This window comes from Mus musculus, chromosome 4, assembly GCF_000001635.26.
Source record: "Mus musculus strain C57BL/6J chromosome 4, GRCm38.p6 C57BL/6J".
NCBI lineage: Eukaryota > Metazoa > Chordata > Mammalia > Rodentia > Muridae > Mus > Mus musculus.
The window spans coordinates 141,469,293-141,493,213 of record NC_000070.6 but is presented as its reverse complement, the minus strand read 5'-3'; the positions used below and the strand labels follow the sequence as shown (position 1 = coordinate 141,493,213).

Here is a 23,921-nt window from a genome sequence, read left to right as displayed (position 1 = left end):
AGATACTTTTCTAGATTAAATATTCTGGTTTGAGGGAAGCAGGTAACATGAGAAGATGTGCTTGTCTTGTTTGACTCTGTAGACACAAGCCTTAAAGAATCTGATTGTAGCTCAGGCCACATGCGGACTCAGCCTTCCCTAAAGGATGGGAGTGATTGACGTGTAAAAGTGAGACCAGAATTAGCCTGCATGTGAATATCATTTGAGGGAGTCATTTGCATTTTGTCCAGCATAAATTAAATCTGCTATTTTAGGTGACTATTACAGATTTTGGGTTATCTCATTACTGGATCAGAGCCTGGACCTGGAGGCAGCCTTAAGCTAGGCTCAGCCATCATCCTCAGAACCTGAGTTAGTGTGAAAGTGAACAGCCCAGGGTGCTTGGTGTGAGAGCCCCCATCACTACTCTTGCAGAGACACTGGGTTGATTCTCAGGACCCACATGAGGCAGCTCCCAACCGCCCGTGACTCCATTCGCAGGCATCTGCGTCCTCTTCTGGTCTCTGGACACCACATACACATGGCACACATTCACACACATAAACGACGAAAACTTTAAAAAGAAGTGAAAAGCAGAGAAGAGAGACAGCACAGTATTCAGTGACTGCATCAAGGAGACCACGGATACCCCAACACCCCAGTCTTTCTTCAGGGTCGTGACATGAGATTAGTGTTTAATTAGAGGATAGAAGGTGCATATTGTTACTGTAGTCATTGGTGGGGAAAGTGACGTAAGTGACAAAGGGCATGCTCTGGCTCACAGTTCTGCTGTCCATCTCGGGGTCGGGAAGAGGCAGTCGGGAGCTGCTCATGTGTATCAGCGCCTAAATGCAGTTGCTACCCACATTTAGGGTCACCTTCCTACCTCTGTTTCCCTACTCTAGAAAGTCGTCACCACACATCCACATAGTTCCATGATAGTTCTAAGGTCCTCTCAAATGACAGTCAGATGAGACATCATACCAGAATCCAGAGGACATTCTTTGTCTCATTACCCACTGAGTTGTAAGTGTGCTGCCCCAAATTACACTCAACTAAGAACAGCTCACGAGCTCTTTATTGTTTTGTTTTCTTGAGACAGAATCTCACTGTGTAGCACAGGCTAGTCTAGAACTCACTGTGTAGTCCAGAATTCCCTTGAACTTAGGGTAGTCCTCCTGCCTCCGCCTCTGGAGTGCTAGGTTACAAGTGAGCGTCACCACAGGTATCAGGGGTTCTCCTTGGATTGCTGCGGACATTATACAGCTCTTGAGAAATACTCAGTGTGTACCTAACCGTGTAGGTCTGAGGCCATCATCAGTCAGTTGTTAACTAATGAAGGTATAACTCAGGGGCATCTGTGTAAGATGGATTAGTGTAGAAGGCCTTCTAATCTTAGTGTGTAGCATTCAAAAACAGTTGGGTTATTACTCATTCTTTTGAGACAGTTTTATTATTTAAAGCAGGCCAACCTTAAAGTCAACATCTGTTGCTTACAGTTCCCAAATGCTGGGGTTAGAGATGGGGACCACCATGCTCAGTTTATCTTTTGTTTGTTAAAGACAGGGTTTTATGAAGCCCAGGCTAGCCTTGAATCTGCTTTGTAGCAAAGACTAGCTTCAGACTCCTGTTCCTCTGCCTCCACCTCTGCTGGGGTTACAGAAGTGTGTCTCCCATGCCTGGCTTCATTGCGTGCATGCGTGCATGCATGCGTATGTATGTTAGTGTTAGGATTGAGCTCAGAGTTTTGTGCATGCTACACAGTGCTCCACTTCTGAGCTATATCATCAGCTTGTCTACATATCTTATTTTTTGTTTTGTTTTTTTGAAGACAGGGTTTCTCTGTCTTCAGAGATCCACCTCCCTCTGCCTCCCGAGCTGGGGTTGTAGGCATGCACCATCACGTCCAGCTTTCTGAAACTTTTCGTTGTGTTGGGTTTGTTTTTCATTTTCATAAGTAGAGAACATGTAGTGCTGAGCTGTAACTGTCAAAGCCTTGAGTGTCAGTGTCTGCATTAATAAGTGGAGCTCTAACAAAGCTGGGATTATATTAGATGTGGGAGCAAGGCTTTTCATTATAAAACAAAATGGAAAGAAACCTTACACAAGTTGTTAGGGACCTCATAACACCAAAGAGAGAACCCATGCATGTCACTTGAATCACTTTCTACATAGTTACTCTTACAGCTGGAAGTCTTTGTAAATTAATTATTTCAGAATAGTACTTGTACGGGTCTTGGGCCTGCATATATGTCTGTGTACCTGTCTGTGCCTGGTAGTCATGGAAAGTCAAGGTGTTGGATCCTTTGGAACTGGGTGCTGGGAATTGAACCTGGGTCCTTTGCAAGAGCAGCCAGTGCCTGACTACAGAGCCATCTTTCCATCCCCCAGAAATCTTAATTTAGACATTTGAATTACTACATTAATGTAGTGTCCATGAAATGTACCATTAAAATCTTGAAAGTAAATGAAACTAGCCAATGAATTGGAGCTGTTACTGCTGAGCCGTATTTCATTGTAGATTATAGAGTATGTGTAGGTTTTTTGTTTGTTTGTTTGTTTGTTTGTTTGTTTGTTTGTTTTGAGATAGGGTTGCCCTGTGCAGCCCACAGTTGCCAAGAACTCACTCTCTATATGGCACAGGCTGGCTTTGAACTCTCAACTCTCCTGGGTCTGCCTTCTAAATGCTAGGATTACAGGTGTGTAGTACCTGAGTCTACCCCTGGAGCCCTTGTAGAGGTGAATGAGAGAACCCACTGATGAATAGTCCACTGACCTCCATTCACACATCCCCACACTCACACCATGGACGTACACTGTAATATTAAATGTAGCCCTGATCATGGTGTTGCAAACCTTTAATCCCAGCATTCAGAAGGCAGAGGCAGCCAGATCTTTGAGTTCAAGGCCTGTCTGGTCTACATACAACTCACAGAATTATCTGTGTGTTGAAGGCCACCAAAGACATGGTGGAAGCCTGTTTCAAAACAAACCTGAACAAACAAAACCCTTTCTTAGTAAATTTCTCTGTGTGTGAGAGGGAAATGTTCAGTTTGTACATGTTTCTTGTTTTCTGAAACAGTGCCTGCTGTGTGCAGCCACTCCAGGCCTGTCAGTGTTGTTTCCTGACTGCAGAGGGTACAGGCCTGTCCACCAAGCCCAGAATGACATAGTTTGCCAATTGTATATTGGAGAGTATTAAAGCACGCTGTTCTGCTCTGCCCCATCCACTCACAGAAACAGAGAGTGAAAATGAGTTTCGGCCCTTGGATGAGAGGATAGATGAATTCCATCCCAAAGCAACGAGAACTCTTTTTATTGGGAACCTTGAAAAAACGACTACTTACCACGACCTTCGAAACATCTTTCAGCGCTTTGGAGAAATTGTGGTATGTTGCTTCAGCGATAAAATGCCGTAGATCTCTGTGGAACGTAAGCACAGGGCACAGAGTGGATGTGGGTATGTGGTAGTTATGGATAAATTCAGATTTCCCCGGTGCTCTGCTCTTTTGTCCTCTAAGCTTACCTTGAACTGCTAGTCTTTGCCCAGCCTCTTCAGTATTGGGAGTCGGGGCGTGAAACCTGCTCCTGCTTTCCTCCCATTAAAAAAAAAAAAGAGTATGCATATGCGTGCTTTGCCCTTGTGTGTGTGTGTGTGTGTGTGTGTGTGTGTGTGTGTGTGTGTGTGTGTGTGTGTGTGTGTGTGTATACGATGTGTCTGTGCACTGCAGAGGTCAGAAGAGGGCACTGGACTCTGGGACTGGATTCCCGGGTGATCTGGAGCTGCCAGGTACATACTAGAAACTGAAGTAGGTTCTCTACAAGAGCAGCCAGTGCTCTAAACACCACGCCATCTCTCCAGTCCCTTTTTAAAAATTTGAGAGTCTTGCTGTGTAGGCCAGCCTGGTCTACAGAGTGAGTTCTAGGCTAGCAAGGCTACAGGTTTTGAGGTTAATTTGTTTTGTATTTGTGACATGTAATTATACGTCTGTGTGTATGTGCCACTGAGGCCAGAGGTATCAGAGACCTTTGGAGCTGGAGTTAAGGTGGTCAGGAGCAGCCAGAAGTGGGCGCTGGGAGCTGAACTCTGCTCCTCTCTTAATGACTGAGTTATCTCTCCAGCCATAGACTCTTTTCCAAAACAAAACAAAACCAAACCAAAAAAAAACTTTTATAATTTCAAGTGGCTTTTCAAAATTGTTATTTGGTGTTTTGTTTGTTTGATTTTGTTTTTGAAGAAGGGAGGCTGGAGAACTGGCTTAAGAGTACTGGCTGTGCTTGCAGACGACCCAGGTTCCATTTTCTGTACCTACCTGGTGGCTCACAACCCTCTATAACTACAGTTCCCCTAGGAGCCAGTGCCCTCTTCTGGCCTGTGCAGGCCCTGCACACATGTGCAGCACAAACACACATGCAGGCAAAACACTCACAACATATAAAATAACAATTAATAAACCTTTGAGAAAAAGTGAGAGATTGGTCCCCTGTCTCCCTCTCAGCCCTTGAATGGCAGAGACGGCCTTGAGCATCCTTGAGCCCCTGCCTTCCCGAGTTTTGGGAACGACAGTGTGTGCTGCTGTACTTTGTTTTCTTTCTCTTTCTGGTCTTCGTTTTGTTTTGTATTTTTCGAGACAGGGTTTTTCTGTGTAGCCCTGGCTGTCCTGGAACTCACTCTGTAGACCAGGCTGCCTCGAACGCACAGAGATCTACCTGCCTCTGCCTCCCGAGTGCTGGGATAAAAGGTGAGTACCACCATGCCCAGCTCAGGTATTGTATTAAAGGGTTTGGCTCTACTAAAGCTTTTTTGACCATACCAAAGGGAATTACCTCTAAGTAGTTCACTAAGTAGGTAACCTTTTCTTTGTTAAGAATTTCTTTTTGTCCGGATTTGAAATTTGATTTTTTTTTTTTTTTTTTTTTTTGAGTTGCACATAGTTGCTTTTCTCCAGGAGCCTTCCGTGGGCTTGCCTCCATTAAATGTGGTCTTTGCACCTGTAGTTTACAGTGTGTGTGCGTACATGATCCTCTAAGCAGTTACTGAGAATCGACTTGTAGTCTTTCTCCTTGGCTTCTTGTTGCCCTGTTGCTGAGTGGTACCACTGATGGGCTCTTTCAGGACATTGACATTAAGAAGGTGAACGGGGTGCCTCAGTACGCGTTCCTGCAGTACTGTGATATCGCTAGTGTGTGTAAGGCCATCAAGAAGATGGACGGAGAGTACCTTGGAAATAACCGCCTCAAGGTGAGCAGCTTGCGTGAATCGGAGGTTGTTGCTGTTTGATTTGCTTTAGGCCTGTAGGGCCTTACTATTTTCGGGCTGCAGAAGGACAGTTACACTTACACATTGATTTGAACACTTGAGGGTGTGGCTCACTGGCAGGTGACACATGCTAACACGTGTGAGCTCCTTGGTTCAGTAGCCCAGTTACAGCACGCACGCACGTACCCACACACAGCTGACTCAGCATTTCTATAGAAGTCGAGCTCTTTTGGAAACTTTGTAATTGGATAGTAATTATGATCTGTGGTGATAGAATTTTCCCTTTTAATTTCAGCTGGGTTTTGGAAAGAGCATGCCTACCAACTGTGTGTGGTTAGATGGGCTTTCTTCAAATGTGTCCGATCAGTATTTAACTCGGCATTTCTGCCGATACGGACCTGTGGTAAAGGTAGGTGCTTGCGTTTGACTTTGTTTTCTTAATATTTTGTCCTTCGGTTTCTCTCTCTGCTGTTGATGTTTCCTTTTCTTTAACACTGTGTGCCTTAAAATGCTCTTCAGTGGGTCTGCCGAGATGCCCAGTGCTTACAAATGCTTACTGCTTTTCAAAGGCCCCAGGTTCAGTTCCCAGCACTCAGGCCGGGGACTCAGCCCTGTTTGTGACTCCAGCACCAGAGATCCAACACACTCTTGGGTTCTGCAGGCACCTGCACACGCGGGCACACACATAGAGAGACACATGCGTACCTTTAAAAAAAATACATTTAGATTTATGGTCCGTTGGGCCAGGCTCTGGATTTAGTCACTAGCACTGCAGTCATCAACAGTGATACTGTTTCCCAAACAGGCAAGATCCTAGGAAAGCGTTAGACTCCTTTATCTATAGTTAAGTAAAATAGGATTTTAGGGGCTGGAGAGATGCCTCAGTAGTTAAGAGCACTGACTGCTCTTCCAGAGGTTCCCAGAACCACATGGTGGCTCACAATTATTTGTAATGGTTTCTGATGCCCTCTTCTGTTATGTCTGAAGACAGCCACAGTGTACTCATAAAAATAAAATACATTTAAAAAGAAAGGATTTAACAAAATAGTTTGCTTACTCATGACATACATCTTATTGCAGTTTTAAGATACAAAAGTCTCATATAAAAATAGTTACTTGTCGGGGCCGGAGAGATGGCCCAGCAGTTAAGAGCACTGACGGCTCTTCCAGAGGTCCTGAGTTCAATTCCCAGCAACCACATTGTGGCTCACAACCATCCGTAATGAGATCTGATGCCCTCTTCTAGAGTGTCTAAAGACAGCTACAGTGCACTATTATATGTATATAATACATAAATAATCGTTAGGCTAGAGTGAGCGTGACTGGAGCAAGAAGAAAGTGTCTAAAGACAGCTACAGCGTACTTATATATAATAAATAAATAAATCTTTAAAAAATAGTTATTTGTCTTTATACTAGTGGGTTTTCAAATAAAATATCTGTATGTACTGTTGACCAGTGGAGACAGGAGAGGTCAAGACATTCATAGGGAGTCTGGTTTGGACTTCGTGGCACAGAAACTACAGTCCGTGACAAATGAGTTTGAAGTAAGGGCTGACACCTGCATTTGTCCTTTGACCTCTGCACACAGACTGTGACACACACAGGCCAGTCTCCTAGCCAGACATGGTGGCTCATGGCTGTAATCTCAGCATTAGGTAGGCTTAGGCAGGAGGATTGCCACGATCAAAAGTCTGCCCTGTGCTACAAATAAGACCCTGTCTGAATTAGTAACAGCACAGGGCGGGGTAGAACGAGGGGAAGAGAATTTACATTCAAGCCAAAATGGAGTCAGATGCTTACGTTCACCCGGCTGTTGTGGTGCTGGGGACTGGACACTGGGTCATGCATGGCTAGGCAAGCTCTCTGTCTGTGTGTTTTGTCCATAGATTTGACCTGTGTTCAAGTACATAGAGCAGAATTAGCACCTGACCAGTGTTTGCCAGGTAGTACCTACAAACAGCAGGAAGTATCTCCGGCCAATTCTGTGGTCTTATCATTACTTTGAGCCTTAGCTAGAAGAACGGTCTCCTTACAGTGAAGACAGTAGGAAAACAGTAAAATACAGAAAGATAAAGGTGTGAGAAACGTGGAGCCTCAGGACCCCGATTCCCGTGCCTCTTCACGCCGAGCTTAGTGTGTTTATTAAGACATGCCTCTTCTGGAAAAGCCCCAATTTTTCTAGAATACTCTAAATACAGTACTTTTTCTTAGTCGCATCCTTGTGACTTAGGTTTTTGTTGGGACTGACACACAGACCAGCAGATGAAGCTCCTGATTGGTTGTTGTGTTGTTTTTTCCAGGTGGTGTTTGACCGCTTGAAAGGCATGGCTCTGGTTCTCTACAGCGAGATCGAGGATGCACAGGCGGCTGTCAAGGAGACCAAGGGCAGGAAAATTGGTGGGAATAAGATTAAGGTGTGCACAGTGACTAACAAAGGCCAGAGGCTGCATGCACCTATGCCTTTACTGTGAAGGTCCACATAGCATGACATGCAACAGAAGCAACAAACAAAATCTATTCAGATCTCTGTCCATATTTACCTTCGTAGGTGACCAGCATGGAGTGCTTTATAAAACATGCTTTTATTTGCCCTCAGAGTTTAGGAGAACTATTAGAATTTTCATGCTTGCTATTTGTGGACAAAATATAAGCCCTTCTCGAAGGCTTTCTCCTTCCCTGAGTGACAGATGTTCTTACCTGTACTCTTGGTCAGGGACCCCCCTTCCCCTTCCCGTTACACTGTGTGTCTGTGTGCCTGTGGCTCATTTAGTCAGTCAGCTTCCAAAAGGAAGCTACCTGTGGCTGTGTGTGTTTGTTTGTATGTGTGTGTGTGTGTGTGTGTGTGTGTGGTATTGTTTAGTTATAAAAGCTTTCTATTCACTGGTTGTTTGGCATAATTATGTATTAAGAACTGATGATTAGACTAAAATATAGTTATATTTTGGCACTAGGACATAAAAGTGATGCTTGGCAGCCTGTAACTGGAGCTGTGTTGTCCTCTGTGTCCTGCTATAATGGTTATTCTGTCTGCAAATTTACCTGCACGGCACCTTGCCCGTTGATAGACTGCCTGTCTGATTGTCCCAAGCATTCGCCAACTCAGATCTCTCTCTCTCTCTCTCTCTCTCTCTCTCTCTCTCTCTCTCTCTCTCATTTTTTGGTTGTTTGCATTGCAGGGGGAGAAAGTGTGTGTCTCGGCCATGCGGGAGGGAAGGGCTGCACTGTGTGGCTAGCCCCAAGCTTCTGATCGCTACCATCCTGTCTCAGCCTCTCCTTGGTTTGGGGATTGCATCAAATCCAGCCCTCTCATTCCTGATTGGGCTCTGGGACCTTAAAATGTATCTGTCAATATTTGTATAAAATTTCAGAGTCTTATATTTAAAAAAAAAAATACTTCTATTAACTTCAAAATTGGCTGGGCGTTGAAGAGCACACATTTTACATCCCTCCCATAGCTTCCCCTCCCTTCACCCAACCCAGTCACCGCACAGAAAGAGCCTCCTAGTGACAGCATGGCACAGGATACTCCGAGCCCAGGCACAAGCCTCCCATCAGAGACACTTCCACTCCCACTGTCAGGCGTCCCCAGACACCAAGCCCACGGCCATGACATGTACGCACTCAGAGTACATTGCAGAGCCATGCAGGCTGTGGGCCGTGGGGCTCTGCGTCTGTCCCCGTCAGCTGCCACAGGCAGCTTCTCTGACGACAGCTGGATTTGGCATCCAGAGTAGAGCAGGAAATCATTAGCTATCCAGTCATTGCTGTGGGGGCAGGGCCATGGTGGGGCAGGGCCGTAGGGGTCCCACCCTGTAGTTCTAGGCCATCCTGCTTGAGCTTCCTCTGCATCCAGGCAAGGCGGTCATGGGCCTCAAATTAGACGAGTTAGTGGTTGGCCCTGTGGTGCACACCTTTAATAGCAGCACTAGGAGGCAGAGGCCAGAGGAACTCGGAGTTCAAGGCCAGCCTGGTCTACAAATGAGTTCCAGGTAGCCAGGGCTATACAGAGAAACACTGTCTGAAAAAACTTCCAATATTGAAATCTGAAATGTCTCAAATACTTTTACATATTGTTTATGTTTGTTCTACATGTGTTCATCCTATAGTAATGGGTTACATTATACATTCTTTTTTTTTTTTTTTTAAGGTGGACTTTGCAAATCGGGAAAGCCAACTGGCATTTTATCACTGCATGGAGAAATCTGGTCAGGATATGAGAGACTTCTATGAAATGCTAACAGAGAGAAGGTAGGTGTTTATTTAGGACCGCTGAGATAGATAGCCTACATCCTTCAGTCAGGTCACCGCAGGACCACTGAGATAGCCTGCATCCCTCAGTCTGGTCACTTGTTAGTGAGCTCACAGGATGGCACTGGCCCATGGTCGCCACCTGTCAGTGCGTTGAGCTTTACACTGTCCCAGGTGATTTCAGGATGAATTTCCATGGTCAGATGGGTTGTCCTGTCTAACCTGAGCAGTTCTCTATAGCCTGACTGCTGAACGGTCTTGTTTTACATGCAAGGCATCACTTTTCAGTAGAATCAATTCCCTCTACTCTGTGATAAGGCAAACAGCCTTGAACTTTTTTCTGTAAGGGATGGATCCACCATGCTCAGTGCATTCCAGTGTTCTCTTTGGTTCCCCGCTGAAGTGATTGAGATTCATAGACCCAGCATAATAAGTTGTTGAGGAGCATGTGTGCGTGTGCGTGTGTGCGTGTGCGCTCTTGAGCATGGACATCACAGGCAGAGAAGTCAGCCTGGCTGTCGTTTGTTAGGTGTCCACTGTGGTTAGGTGTGGCTTTACTTTTCTGTCCTGCTGTGTCAGGCCAAGGATCAAATACAGGGCATTCGTTACGCTATAACCATGGGCATTTTACTCTGGCCCCAGTTTGCTTTTTAAAATGTCTTCATACTGTGGGGTTTTTTTGTTGATAGGAGTTTGTTTTGAGGGGGTTGTTATTTTGAGACCCTGTTTTGCCATGTAGCCGTGGCTGTCCTAGAGCTCACTATGTAGGCCAGGCTGGCCTTGAACTCATATATAGCTGCCTGCCTTGGCTTCCTAAGTGCTGGTATTGAAGGCATAAAGCATGTGCCATCTTGTCCAGCATGATCCTGGGTTTGTAAAACATGACTTAGGATTTATCAGGTTTATTCTCGTAATCCTAGTACTGAAGAGGTTGAGTCTAGAGGATCCGGAGTTGAGGACTAACGTGAGCTACAGAGTAGCTCTCCCCTGCCTTAAGAACACACACAAAGCAGAGCATGTGGTGTAGAGGGAGGGAGCAGCGTGCACCCTCACCACGGGTGTGTGGCTGTGAAAAGCATGGACTGGGAAGACAAGGGTGTGGCTCAGGTCATACTCAGTCAAGGGAGGTGCACTCTACTTTCTTTATATTAGACAGGATAGACACACTGTGTCTGCTCTCCCAGAGGATCGATATCTCTCTCTCTCTCTCTCTCTCTCTCTCTCTCCCTCTCTCTCTCCCTCTCTTTGTCTCTCTCTCTCTCTCTCTCTCTCTCTCTCTCTCTCTCTCTCTCTCTCTCTCTCTCTCTGTGTGTGTGTGTGTGTGTGTGTGTGTGTGTGTGTGTGTCTAGTTGTAGATATGGTTTCTTTGTGTAGCTCTGCTTGTCCTGGAACTTGCTCTGTAGACCAGGCTGACCTGCCTGCCTCCTGAGTACTGGGATTAAAGGCACGCCCTACCACTGCTGGGCTATTTATTTATTTATTTATTTATTTATTAAGTATCTTACTTTGTAACCCTCACTAAACCTTACTAGTCTGAAAGTTTCTATGTAGACAAAGCTTACTTCAGTTTCAGGGACCTGCTTTTCTCTTCCTCCTGAGTGCTGGGATCAAAGGTGTGCACTGCCACAATCAGCCAAAGATCCATTGTTTTAACTAACTAATATTAGTTTGTTACAATCAGCCAAAGTGCCGTAAGAGCTGCAGAGGGTGAGGTCAGAAGCCCAGGTCTGTGCAGTCGATGATAATACTTGCTCAAGTGAACGAGCCACTCACCCAAGACAGAACAGCTTACCAAGACTGGCTTGTTAACTAGAGCATGATTACTTTATTGATTATTGATTGGTTGTATGTGGGTAGTACTGAGCATGATTACATTATTGATTGGTTGGGGGTAGTACTGAGCATATTGATTATTGATTGATTGTGTGTGGGTAGTACTGAGGATTGAAGCTTATGGCTGCCAGTGACACCTCCAGGTCTCTTTGAGTTTGTTGGCTTTGAGCTTACTCTGCAGCCTAGGCTGGCGCTGAACCTGTGGTTCTCCTGCCTCAGCCTCCAAGTAGCTAGGATGACAGGCCTGTCCTTATACACAAGAGGACTGTTGATCTGTAACTATGTAGTATGGACGAACGTTTACTTTTGTTTATAGTTGTATCGATATCATCATAGTCTCATGTAGCATAGGCTGACCTTGAACTTGTGACCTCCCTGCCTCCACCTCCTGACGTTACAGTGTGTGCCACTCTGCTTTGCTTTAAAACCTTAGGTTTTAGCTTTCAGGAGTTTGGCATTGGGAACATTTCTTACTTGAAATTCTCTGGGATGCTCAGTAAGATGGCTCAGCAGATGTGACCCTTGCCATGAGGGCCTGAGCTGGAGTTTGATCCCTGCAACCCAGATGAAGGGAGGACCGAGGCTGCAGAGCTGTCCTCAGACATCACACACATCAGACACACCGCACAGGAAGTGTTTCAGGGAGTGATTGTCAAGGAATCACAGTCCCTCCTGTGTGAGCATGTTCAGTGTCATGTCGCAAGGGCTCGTCGCTGAGTGACACTTGTTCTTAGTACACAGGGCAAGCAAGCGGCTCTAGGGAGTGTCTCTGAGCGCTCAAAGCCAGTCTTAATTTGTTAGCTGGCAATTTGAGGAAAATAAATTTTTTTAAGTAAACAGAAAAGTTGAAGGTAATTTTGTCTTTAATTCTTTTTTGTGAACAGTGCATCTGTGAATGCCTGGTACCCACCTAAGTCAGAGAACTGGGTCCCCTGGAGTCGGGATCTCAGTGGTTATGAGCTGTCTGTGGGTGCTAGGCTGGAACCCAGGTCCTCTGCAAGAACAAACGCTTTTAACTGCCGAGGCATCTCTAGCGCTGGAGCTAGTTAACTCAGTGTATCTAAAATGTTTTAACAGGGCAGGGCAGATGGCTCAGTCCAAGCATGAAGACTGGAGTGCAGATGCCCAGAGCCCACATAAATGCCGGTGGGTATGGTACCCTGCCTGTAATCCTAGTCTCGGGAGGCAGAGAGGGGTCACTAGAGCTAGCTTCTCTGCTTGAGAGGCGCTGCCTACCTCAGTGAGAAGGCAGAAGAGCTTTGGAGGATGACTCCCAACATCGCCCTCAGGCCTCCACCACTTGCGTATATTATACAGGTTTGGGGGAGAGAAAATGCTGTTTTAACATATAATCACTCGGGAGGCAGAGGCGGTCAGGTCTCTGTGAGTTCGAGGCCAGCCTGGTCTACAGAGTTGAGTTCCAAGACAGCCAGGGCTACACAGAGAAACCATGTCTTGAAAAAACTGAACCACCACCAAAACCAACAAACATTGGGTTTTTTGGGACAAGATCTCAGTATATATCCTTGGCTGGCCTGGGGTTTGCTTTGTGGACCCAGAAATCTGCCTGCCAGTTCCTTATTTTTTTTTTTTTTTCTTTTTTATTGGATATTTTTTTTATTTACATTTCAAATGTTATCCCCTTCCTGGTTTCCCCTCTGAAAACCTCTCCCCCCTCCCCAGTTCCTTATTTTTATTTTATGCGTGAGTATCTGTGCACTGTGCACCAGGTATCTCTGGGGCCCAAGGAAGTGTCAGAAGGAGGCATCTGGGCCCCTGGAACTGGAGTTGTCGATGGTTGTGAGACATCCTGTAGTTTTGGGAACTAACATGGGTCCTTTACAAGAACACTAAGTGCTCTTAACTTCTAAGCCACCTCTCCAGCCCCGAGATTAATCATTTGGAAAACTCTTCTCAGAAAATTTGATGTAATAACATCTCTGTACTGTGTACAGTGTAGTAATGCATACATACATACAGTCTAGCACAGTGAGGTAAAGGTAGGTAGCAGTGGGTCTCTTTAACTACGTGCCATTTATTTGTGATTGTTGAGGTTTTTGTATAACTGTGTCAGTGCTGGGCATGTGGTTACTGTCCCCTGTAATCCCAGCACCCCAGAGGCAGAAGCAGGGCATCTCTGTAACTTGGAAGCCAGCCTGGCCTACAGAGTGAGTTGCAGGCCCAGAGCTTAATGAAAACCTGGCATTTTACACTTGAATCTTATTAACGGCCAGCTTTGAAATCCTTGGTGCTTCATTTGGCTTAGGAGCCACTGCTAAACACCTGCGCGTGGCCAAGTGACTACGTAAGCACTAGAGGGGGCCAGAGCTGCCTGTGTAAGAGAATTTCACTGTGCACTGCGGGCTGGCCTGGAACTTGTACAGTTGAGCCAGGTCCCACGTGCGGTCCTCCTGCCTCTGTCCCTTGAGTCCTGGGGTTGCGGGGGTGGGAGTGCAAGTGAGAAGACAGAGGAGCTAACATAATCTTTCTGATGTTTGGCAGAGAGGAACGAAGAGGGTCCTATGAGTACAGTCAAGAACGGACATACTATGAAAATGTTCGCACTCCAGGCACCTACCCTGAGGACTCCAGGAGGGACTATCCGGCTCGGGGGAGAGAGTTTTACTCGGAGTGGGAGACGTACCAAGGAGAGTATTATGACTCCCGGTACTATGATGAGCCTCGCGAATACAGAGAATATAGGAGTGATCCCTATGAGCAGGATATTCGGGAGTACAGCTATAGGCAGCGAGAACGAGAGCGAGAACGGGAGAGATTCGAATCTGACCGGGACCACGAGAGGAGACCCATAGAGCGAAGCCAGAGTCCCGTGCACTTGCGTCGTCCACAGAGCCCTGGGGTGTCTCCTGCGCATTCGGAGAGATTGCCAAGTGACTCTGAGAGGAGGCTGTACCGCCGGTCCTCGGAGCGCAGCGGCAGCTGCAGCTCAGTGTCCCCCCCACGGTACGATAAGCTGGAGAAGGCTCGGCTGGAGCGCTACACAAAAAACGAAAAGGCGGACAAAGAGCGCACTTTCGATCCCGAGCGGGTCGAGAGGGAGAGACGAATAGTTCGCAAGGAGAAGGGAGAAAAGGACAAAGCTGAGAGGCAGAAGCGGAAAGGAAAGGCTCACTCCCCTAGTTCTCAGCCTTCGGAAACCGAGCAGGAAAATGACCGAGAGCAGAGCCCCGAGAAACCGCGGGGCTCCACCAAACTCAGCAGAGACAGGGCCGACAAGGAAGGGCCAGCCAAGAACCGCCTGGAGCTCGTGCCTTGCGTGGTTCTGACCCGAGTAAAGGAAAAGGAGGGCAAGGTCATCGAGCACCCACCCCCAGAAAAGCTCAAAGCCAGGCTCGGCCGTGACACTACCAAGGCATCGGCCCTGGACCAGAAACCCCAGGCCGCTCAGGGGGAGCCTGCCAAGTCGGACCCGGCCCGAGGGAAAGCGCTGAGGGAGAAGGTCCTCCCGAGCCACGCGGAGGTGGGGGAGAAGGAGGGCAGGACTAAGCTCCGGAAACACCTCAAGGCCGAGCAGACGCCCGAGCTCAGCGCTCTGGACCTGGAGAAGCTGGAAGCCAGGAAAAGGCGCTTTGCAGATTCTGGCTTGAAAATAGAAAAGCAAAAACCAGAAATCAAGAAAACCAGCCCCGAGACAGAGGATACTCGAATACTTTTAAAGAAGCAGCCTGACACATCAAGAGATGGTGTTTTGCTGAGGGAAGGAGAGTCTGAAAGAAAGCCTGTGAGAAAAGAAATCCTTAAAAGGGAATCAAAAAAAACTAAGCTGGAAAGACTTAATTCAGCTCTCAGCCCCAAAGACTGCCAGGATCCTGCTGCTGTCTCTGCAGGGTCTGGCTCTCGGCCCAGCTCAGACGTACACGCAGGACTGGGAGAACTAACACACGGATCTGTGGAGACTCAAGAAACCCAGCCCAAAAAAGCCATCCCCTCAAAACCTCAGCCCAAACAGCTGCAGCTCCTAGAGAATCAAGGGCCTGAGAAAGAGGAAGTGAGGAAAAACTATTGCCGGCCTCGTGAGGAACCAGCGGAACACAGAGCAGGCCAGGAGAAGCCCCACGGAGGGAATGCGGAAGAGAAACTTGGCATTGACATTGATCACACGCAGAGCTACCGGAAACAGATGGAGCAGAGCCGCCGGAAGCAGCGGATGGAGATGGAGATCGCCAAGGCTGAGAAGTTTGGCAGTCCGAAGAAAGATGTAGATGACTACGAAAGGCGCAGCCTTGTCCACGAGGTGGGCAAGCCCCCTCAGGATGTCACTGATGACTCCCCGCCCAGCAAGAAGCGAAGGACGGATCACGTGGATTTCGATATCTGTACCAAAAGAGAGAGAAACTACCGAAGTTCACGCCAGATCAGCGAGGACTCAGAAAGAACCAGCTGCTCTCCGAGTGTCCGCCACGGCTCCTTCCATGACGATGATGACCCCAGGGGCTCCCCTAGGCTAGTGTCAGTAAAAGGGTCCCCTAAAGGGGATGAGAAAGGCCTCCCCTATCCTAACGCAGCAGTGAGAGACGATCCATTAAAATGCAATCCTTACGATTCTGGCAAGAGAGAACAGACAGCAGACACGGCCAAAATCAAACTGTCTGTCTTGAATTCTGAAGGGGAACCAAGCCGGTGGGACCCTCCGATGAAACAGGACCCCAGCCGGTTTGATGTCAGTTTCCCAAACAGTGTAATTAAGAGAGACAGTCTACGAAAGAGGTCTGTGCGCGATCTGGAACCTGGTGAGGTGCCCTCTGATTCTGATGAGGACGCCGAGCACAGGTCCCAGTCCCCCAGAGCTTCCAGCTTCTATGACAGCCCTCGGCTGTCTTTTTTATTGAGGGACAGAGACCAAAAACTACGTGAGCGAGATGAAAGACTCGCTAGCTCTTTAGAAAGGAATAAATTTTACTCTTTTGCACTGGATAAGACAATCACACCAGACACTAAAGCTTTGCTTGAAAGAGCCAAATCCCTCTCATCATCCCGTGAAGAAAATTGGTCTTTCCTTGACTGGGACTCGCGGTTTGCTAATTTTCGAAACAACAAAGATAAAGAAAAGGTTGACTCGGCCCCCAGGCCTATTCCGTCCTGGTACATGAAGAAGAAGAAAATCAGGACGGACTCGGAGGGGAAACTGGCTGATAAAAAGGACGAGCGCAGGGAGGAGGAGCAGGAGAGGCAGGAGTTGTTCGCCTCTCGGTTCTTACACAGCTCCATCTTTGAGCAAGACTCCAAGAGGCTGCAGCACCTTGAGAGGAAGAGCGAGGAGCCCGACCTCCCCCCCGGGGGGCTGTACGGCAGGCAGGCGTCTGAGGGTGCAAACAGCACGAGTGATTCGGTGCAGGAGCCAGTGGTCCTGTTCCACAGCAGATTCATGGAGCTGACGCGGATGCAGCAGAAGGAGAAGGAGAAGGACCAGAAGCCCAAAGAGGCTGAGAAGCAGGAAGAGCCGGAGACTCATCCCAAGACTCCAGAGCCTGCTGCAGAGACTAAAGAGCCGGAGCCGAAAGCCCCTGTTTCAGCTGGGCTTCCTGCCGTCACCGTCACCGTCGTGACACCAGAGCCAGCATCCTCCGCCCCTGAGAAGGCTGAGGAGGCAGCGGAGGCTCCTTCACCAGCAGGAGAGAAGCCTGCAGAGCCCGCTCCTGTCTCGGAAGAAACAAAGCTTGTGTCTGAGCCTGCGTCTGTACCCGTGGAGCAGCCCAGGCAGTCAGATGTACCCCCCGGAGAGGACAGCCGGGATAGCCAGGACAGCGCTGCCTTGGCACCTTCAGCTCCTCAAGAAAGCGCAGCTACTGACGCCGTCCCTTGTGTGAATGCTGAACCTCTGACTCCCGGAACCACAGTTTCCCAGGTAGAAAGCAGTGTAGACCCCAAACCTAGCAGTCCCCAGCCCCTTTCAAAACTGACTCAGAGGTCCGAGGAAGCCGAAGAGGGGAAAGTGGAGAAGCCAGACACAACTCCAAGCACTGAGCCTGACGCCACTCAGAACGCTGGGGTTGCATCAGAAGCTCAGCCCCCCGCTTCTGAAGATGTAGAAGCCAATCCTCCAGTCGCTGCAAAAGACAGGAAGACTAACAAGAGCAAGCGTTCCAAGACGTCCGTCCAGGCGGCTGCCGCCAGCGTCGTGGAGAAGCCTGTCACCAGGAAGAGCGAGAGGATAGACCGGGAAAAGCTGAAGAGGTCCAGCTCTCCTCGTGGAGAAGCACAGAAGCTGCTGGAACTAAAGATGGAGGCAGAGAAGATTACAAGGACTGCGTCGAAAAGCTCTGGGGGAGACACGGAGCACCCTGAGCCTAGCTTGCCTCTCAGCAGGAGCAGGCGCCGGAACGTGAGGAGTGTTTATGCCACCATGACCGACCACGAGAGCCGGTCCCCGGCCAAGGAGCCTGTGGAGCAGCCCAGAGTGACCAGGAAGAGACTGGAGCGGGAGCTGCAGGAGGCGGTGGTACCTCCCACCACCCCTCGGAGGGGAAGGCCCCCCAAGACCCGCCGGCGTGCCGAGGAAGACGGTGAGCATGAGAGGAAAGAGCCTGCAGAGACACCCAGGCCCGCTGAGGGCTGGCGGTCACCGAGGTCTCAGAAGTCGGCAGCTGCTGCTGGACCCCAAGGGAAAAGGGGGAGGAATGAGCAGAAGGTTGAGGCTGCCGCTGAGGCCGGTGCCCAGGCGAGCACGAGGGAAGGTAACCCTAAGTCCAGAGGCGAGAGAGAGGCAGCAAGTGAGCCCAAACGGGACAGGAGAGACCCCAGCACAGACAAGAACGGACCCGACACCTTCCCAGTTGAGGTCCTGGAGAGAAAACCTCCTGAGAAAACCTACAAATCAAAGAGGGGCCGTGCTCGGAGCACGAGGTCAGCGATGGACAGGGCCGCGCATCAGAGAAGCCTGGAAATGGCCGCCCGGGCAGCAGGGCAGGCAGCAGACAAGGAAGCTGGGCCTGCGGCGGCCTCTCCTCAGGAGAGTGAGAGCCCCCAGAAGGGAAGTGGCTCCTCACCTCAGCTGGCAAACAACCCAGCCGATCCCGACAGGGAGGCAGAGGAGGAAAGTGCGTCTGCCTCCACGGCGCCCCCAGAAGGCACGCAGCTAGCCAGGCAGATAGAGCTGGAGCAGGCCGTGCAGAACATCGCAAAGCTCCCCGAGCCCTCTGCTGCTGCCGCTAGCAAGGGCACGGCCACGGCCACGGCAGCATCTGAAGAGCCTGCCCCAGAGCATGGCCACAAGCCAGCACACCAGGCCAGCGAAACTGAACTGGCTGCGGCCATTGGCTCCATCATCAGTGACGCCTCTGGAGAGCCAGAGAACTTCTCCGCTCCTCCCTCCGTTCCCCCAGGATCTCAGACACATCCACGGGAAGGAATGGAGCCAGGGCTCCATGAGGCCGAGTCGGGAATCTTGGAGACAGGGACAGCAACAGAGTCTTCTGCCCCACAAGTCAGTGCCTTGGATCCACCGGAAGGTTCTGCAGACACCAAGGAAACCAGAGGAAACAGTGGTGACTCTGTACAGGAAGCCAAGGGGTCTAAAGTGGAAGTCACTCCTCCCCGGAAAGACAAAGGGCGCCAAAAGACAACACGACGCCGGAAAAGGAATGCCAACAAGAAAGTGGTCGCCATCACAGAGACTCGTGCCTCTGAGGCTGAGCAGACTCAGAGTGAGAGCCCCGCTGCAGAGGAGGCGACAGCAGCAACCCCGGAAGCTCCCCAGGAAGAGAAACAGAGTGAGAAGCCTCCCTCCCCTCCTGCGGAGTGCACCTTCGACCCAAGCAAGACCCCGCCTGCTGAGAGTCTGTCCCAGGAAAACAGTGCTGCAGAAAAGACACCGTGCAAAGCCCCTGTGCTCCCTGCCCTGCCCCCCCTTTCCCAGCCAGCACTGATGGATGATGGGCCCCAAGCCAGGTTCAAGGTGCACTCGATCATCGAGAGTGACCCTGTGACCCCACCCAGCGACTCAGGCATACCTCCTCCCACAATCCCCTTAGTGACCATAGCAAAGCTCCCACCTCCAGTCATTCCTGGGGGAGTCCCACATCAGAGTCCCCCCCCTAAGGTGACAGAGTGGATCACAAGACAGGAAGAGCCTCGGGCTCAGTCCACCCCATCTCCAGCCCTTCCCCCAGACACAAAGGCCTCTGATATGGACACCAGCTCCAGTACACTGAGGAAGATCCTCATGGACCCCAAATATGTGTCTGCCACAGGAGTTACGTCCACAAGTGTCACTTCAGCCATTGCAGAGCCCGTGAGTGCGCCTTGTCTGCAGGAGGCGCCGGCCCCTCCCTGTGACCCTAAGCATCCTCCCTTAGAAGGCGTGTCAGCAGCCGCAGTACCAAATGCTGACACACAAGCCTCAGAGGTTCCGGTGGCTGCCGACAAAGAGAAGGTGGCTCCGGTCATTGCCCCTAAAATCACGTCGGTTATTAGCCGGATGCCCGTTAGCATTGACCTGGAGAACTCGCAGAAGATCACGTTGGCAAAGCCAGCTCCTCAGACCCTGACTGGCCTGGTGAGTGCCCTGACTGGTCTGGTGAATGTCTCTCTGGTCCCGGTGAATGCCTTAAAGGGCCCTGTGAAGGGCTCAGTAGCCACCCTGAAAGGTTTGGTGAGCACCCCTGCTGGGCCCGTGAATCTCCTAAAGGGGCCCGTGAATGTCCTCACGGGGCCTGTCAATGTCCTGACTACTCCTGTGAGTGCCACAGTGGGCACGGTGAACGCTGCCCCCGGCCCCGTGACTGCTGCCTGTGGCGTGACGGCCACAACAGGCACAGCAGCCGTGACGGGTGCAGTGACTGCCCCAGCAGCCAAGGGCAAGCAGCGGGCCAGTAGCAATGAGAACAGCCGCTTCCACCCTGGGTCCATGTCAGTGATTGATGACCGACCAGCAGACACGGGCTCTGGCGCGGGGCTGCGGGTGAATACATCAGAAGGGGTCGTGCTGCTGAGCTACTCGGGACAGAAGACGGAAGGCCCCCAGCGGATCAGTGCTAAGATCAGCCAGATCCCTCCAGCCAGCGCAATGGACATCGAGTTTCAGCAGTCAGTATCCAAGTCCCAAGTGAAAGCAGACTCCATCACCCCGACCCAGTCTGCACCCAAAGGCCCTCAGACCCCTTCAGCCTTTGCCAACGTGGCCGCCCATTCTACCCTGGTACTGACTGCCCAGACATACAATGCCTCTCCCGTGATCTCCTCCGTGAAGACGGACCGGCCATCCTTGGAGAAGCCCGAGCCCATTCACCTCTCGGTGTCCACCCCTGTGACCCAGGGTGGCACAGTGAAGGTTCTCACCCAGGGCATCAACACCCCCCCAGTGCTCGTCCACAACCAACTTGTCCTCACCCCGAGCATCGTCACCACCAACAAGAAGCTTGCTGACCCTGTCACTCTGAAAATCGAGACCAAGGTCCTTCAGCCAGCTAACCTGGGGCCCACCCTCACTCCCCACCACCCCCCTGCCCTGCCCAGCAAACTGCCTGCAGAGGTGAACCATGTTCCTTCTGGACCCAGTACCCCAGCAGATCGGACCATCGCCCACTTGGCAACCCCCAAACCAGATACTCATTCACCTCGCCCTACTGGGCCTACACCAGGCCTGTTCCCTAGGCCATGCCACCCCAGCAGCACGACCTCCACAGCGCTGTCCACCAACGCCACCGTCATGCTGGCTGCCGGCATCCCGGTGCCGCAGTTCATCTCCAGCATACACCCAGAGCAGTCTGTCATCATGCCCCCCCACAGCATCACTCAGACAGTGTCTCTAGGTCACCTGTCCCAGGGGGAGGTGAGAATGAGCACCCCCACCCTGCCCAGCATCACCTACAGCATCCGGCCAGAGACGCTGCACTCTCCTCGAGCCCCTCTGCAGCCCCAGCAGATAGAGGCGAGGGCCCCACAGCGTGTGGGCACGCCTCAGCCAGCCACGACTGGTGTGCCTGCTCTGGCCACACAGCACCCTCCTGAGGAAGAGGTTCATTATCACCTCCCTGTGGCTCGAGCTGCAGCCCCGGTGCAGTCAGAAGTGCTGGTCATGCAGTCCGAGTACCGGTTGCACCCGTACACGGTTCCCCGGGACGTGCGGATCATGGTGCATCCACATGTGACTGCTGTCAGTGAACAGCCCAGGGCCACAGAGGGGGTGGTAAAGGTGCCACCAGCCAACAAGGCCCCCCAGCAACTGGTGAAGGAAGCGGTTAAGACTTCAGATGCCAAAGCAGTCCCGGCCCCAGCCCCTGTCCCCGTCCCTGTCCCTGTCCCTACCCCTGCCCCGCCCCCTCATGGTGAAGCCCGCATTCTCACGGTCACCCCCAGCAGCCAGCTTCAGGGGCTGCCTCTGACCCCACCTGTGGTCGTAACCCACGGGGTGCAGATTGTGCACTCCAGTGGTGAGCTGTTCCAAGAATACAGGTACGGTGACGTCCGCACCTACCACGCCCCCGCTCAGCAGCTCACACACACTCAGTTTCCTGTCGCCTCCTCCATCAGCCTAGCCTCCAGGACCAAGACTTCTGCCCAGGTGAGGAAGCCAGCTTTCTTCCCTACCTTTGGGCACACACCTAGGGGCACTGTGGTTTAAAAAGACAAGCAGAGCTCAAAAAAAATAAAATAAATTTTGGGGGCTAGAGAGATGGTTCAGCGGTTAAGAGCACTGACTGCTCTTCCAGAGGTCCTGATTCAGTTCCCAGCAACCACATGGTGGCTCCAACCATCTGTAATGGGATCCGATGCCCTCTTCTGGTGTCTTTGGAGAGAGTGACTGTGTGCTCACATACATAAAATAAATCTTAGAAAAACAGGTGGACTATCAAGGTACCTCAGTGGGTTGAGGTCATATGTTTAAGTGTGGGTCTGGCCGCCATCGTAAAAGTGGAAGGAGAGAACTCACTCCACAGTTGTCCTCTGGCCTCCACGTGGACACAGTGTCACACCGGTGTGTCCTCCGTCATGCACTCATGCATACCAACAGTGATAAAATATGTCAAAATTCAACCTCCAGCAGGGACCACAAGCAAGGTATAGGCAAGCTAGATGGGAAGTTTAAAGAGGGGTTTCATAAACGCGTGGTGGGGAGCAGGCCAGTTCTTGGGTATAGGAGATGCTTTGTGTGCGGGCTCCTGCCTGCAGGTTGAGGAGCGGGGTAGGTGCTTATCACTCAGGCCAGCTGCACTGCCCGTGAGACACGGGTGCCTCTCTGGGCCCGTGGAGCTCTTGTCTGGGAGCAGGGGCTTTTGTGCTGCCAATTCTGACTGTCCCTTTGTCTTCTTTCCATCTCCAGGTGCCCCCTGAAGGTGAGCCCTTGCAGTCCACGCAGTCTGCACAGCCTGCCCCCTCTACGCAGGCCACGCAGCCTATACCACCTGCCCCGCCCTGCCAGCCCTCCCAACTCAGCCAGCCTGCCCAGCCACCGAGTGGCAAGATTCCTCAGGTCTCCCAAGAAGCAAAGGGGACGCAGACAGGAGGGGTGGAGCAGACTCGCCTCCCAGCCATCCCCACAAACAGGCCATCTGAGCCACACGCTCAGCTTCAGAGGGCGCCGGTGGAAACAGCCCAGCCAGCCCACCCCTCCCCTGTGTCCGTCTCCATGAAGCCAGACCTCCCAAGCCCTCTTTCCTCTCAGGCTGCCCCAAAGCAGCCATTGTTTGTCCCTGCAAACTCAGGCCCAAGCACCCCACCTGGACTGGCTCTGCCTCACGCTGAAGTCCAGCCAGCTCCCAAACAAGAGTCTTCTCCACACGGGACACCACAACGGCCTGTGGATATGGTCCAGCTGCTGAAGGTAAGATGCAGAGGCTGCTCTAAGTGTTAACACAGGCTGCTGTGGGCCATGCTGGGCATGCCATGACCCTGTCTCTGCTCTGTTTATCCTGCTAAGCAGAAGTACCCCATCGTGTGGCAGGGCCTGCTGGCCCTCAAGAACGACACGGCTGCTGTGCAGCTCCACTTCGTCTCTGGCAACAATGTCCTGGCTCATCGGTCCCTGCCTCTCTCTGAAGGTGGTCCCCCACTGCGGATCGCCCAGAGGATGCGACTAGAGGCCTCACAGCTGGAAGGGGTCGCCAGGAGAATGACAGTAAGACTCGAGGGCTGGGTAAATGCCCATGCAGTTCAAAGGAGGCGGGTGACGGGGGGGACAAGACGACACAGCAGTGATACTCTATAGACGGGCAAGAAGCAAAACTCTGCTTGGCTAGAGAGATACCTCTAGACCTCGTGTGCGTGCGCTCACACATGCACACACATGCTCGCAGGTGCACATGTGTGTTGTGACACAGGCACCTTAGGGCACTTAGTTAGGACCCACACTGTTTAGTCAGAAGGCCCCTAACCGTTCCCCTCTGCTCCAGGTGGAAACCGACTACTGCCTGCTGCTGGCTCTGCCCTGTGGCCGTGACCAGGAGGATGTGGTGAGCCAGACCGAGTCCCTCAAGGCTGCCTTCATCACTTACCTGCAGGCCAAGCAAGCAGCAGGGATTATCAATGTCCCCAACCCTGGCTCCAATCAGGTTGGTCATTGTCCCATCCCTACCACACAGGTAGGACCAGTTTAGGGCTGGGCAGGAGGGCTGGTCTTCCGGTGGCATGGATATTTCTAG

At 51.0% G+C, this 23,921-nt stretch overlaps 1 protein-coding gene across 6 annotated transcripts in view; it reads left to right on the top strand.

The window, feature by feature from the left end:
- The window catches only part of Spen (spen family transcription repressor), a 70,760-nt gene that overhangs the window by 45,431 nt on the left and 1,408 nt on the right, over window positions 1–23,921 (top strand). The window contains exons 6-16 of one of the 6 annotated variants that reach the window (XM_006539073.4): window positions 3,217–3,368; window positions 5,096–5,221; window positions 5,535–5,648; window positions 7,542–7,655; window positions 9,389–9,489; window positions 12,400–12,468; window positions 13,825–21,844; window positions 22,604–22,616; window positions 22,986–23,104; window positions 23,201–23,398; window positions 23,673–23,831. In XM_006539073.4, the coding sequence (XP_006539136.1) occupies window positions 3,217–3,368; window positions 5,096–5,221; window positions 5,535–5,648; window positions 7,542–7,655; window positions 9,389–9,489; window positions 12,400–12,468; window positions 13,825–21,844; window positions 22,604–22,616; window positions 22,986–23,104; window positions 23,201–23,398; window positions 23,673–23,831 (9,185 nt within the window). Of the gene's footprint in view, window positions 1–3,216; window positions 3,369–5,095; window positions 5,222–5,534; window positions 5,649–7,541; window positions 7,656–9,388; window positions 9,490–12,399; window positions 12,469–13,824; window positions 21,845–22,603; window positions 23,105–23,200; window positions 23,399–23,672; window positions 23,832–23,921 lie in introns of all 6 variants that reach the window. The other 5 variants (XM_006539069.3, NM_019763.2, XM_006539074.4 and 2 more) reach the window with 5 other exon arrangements.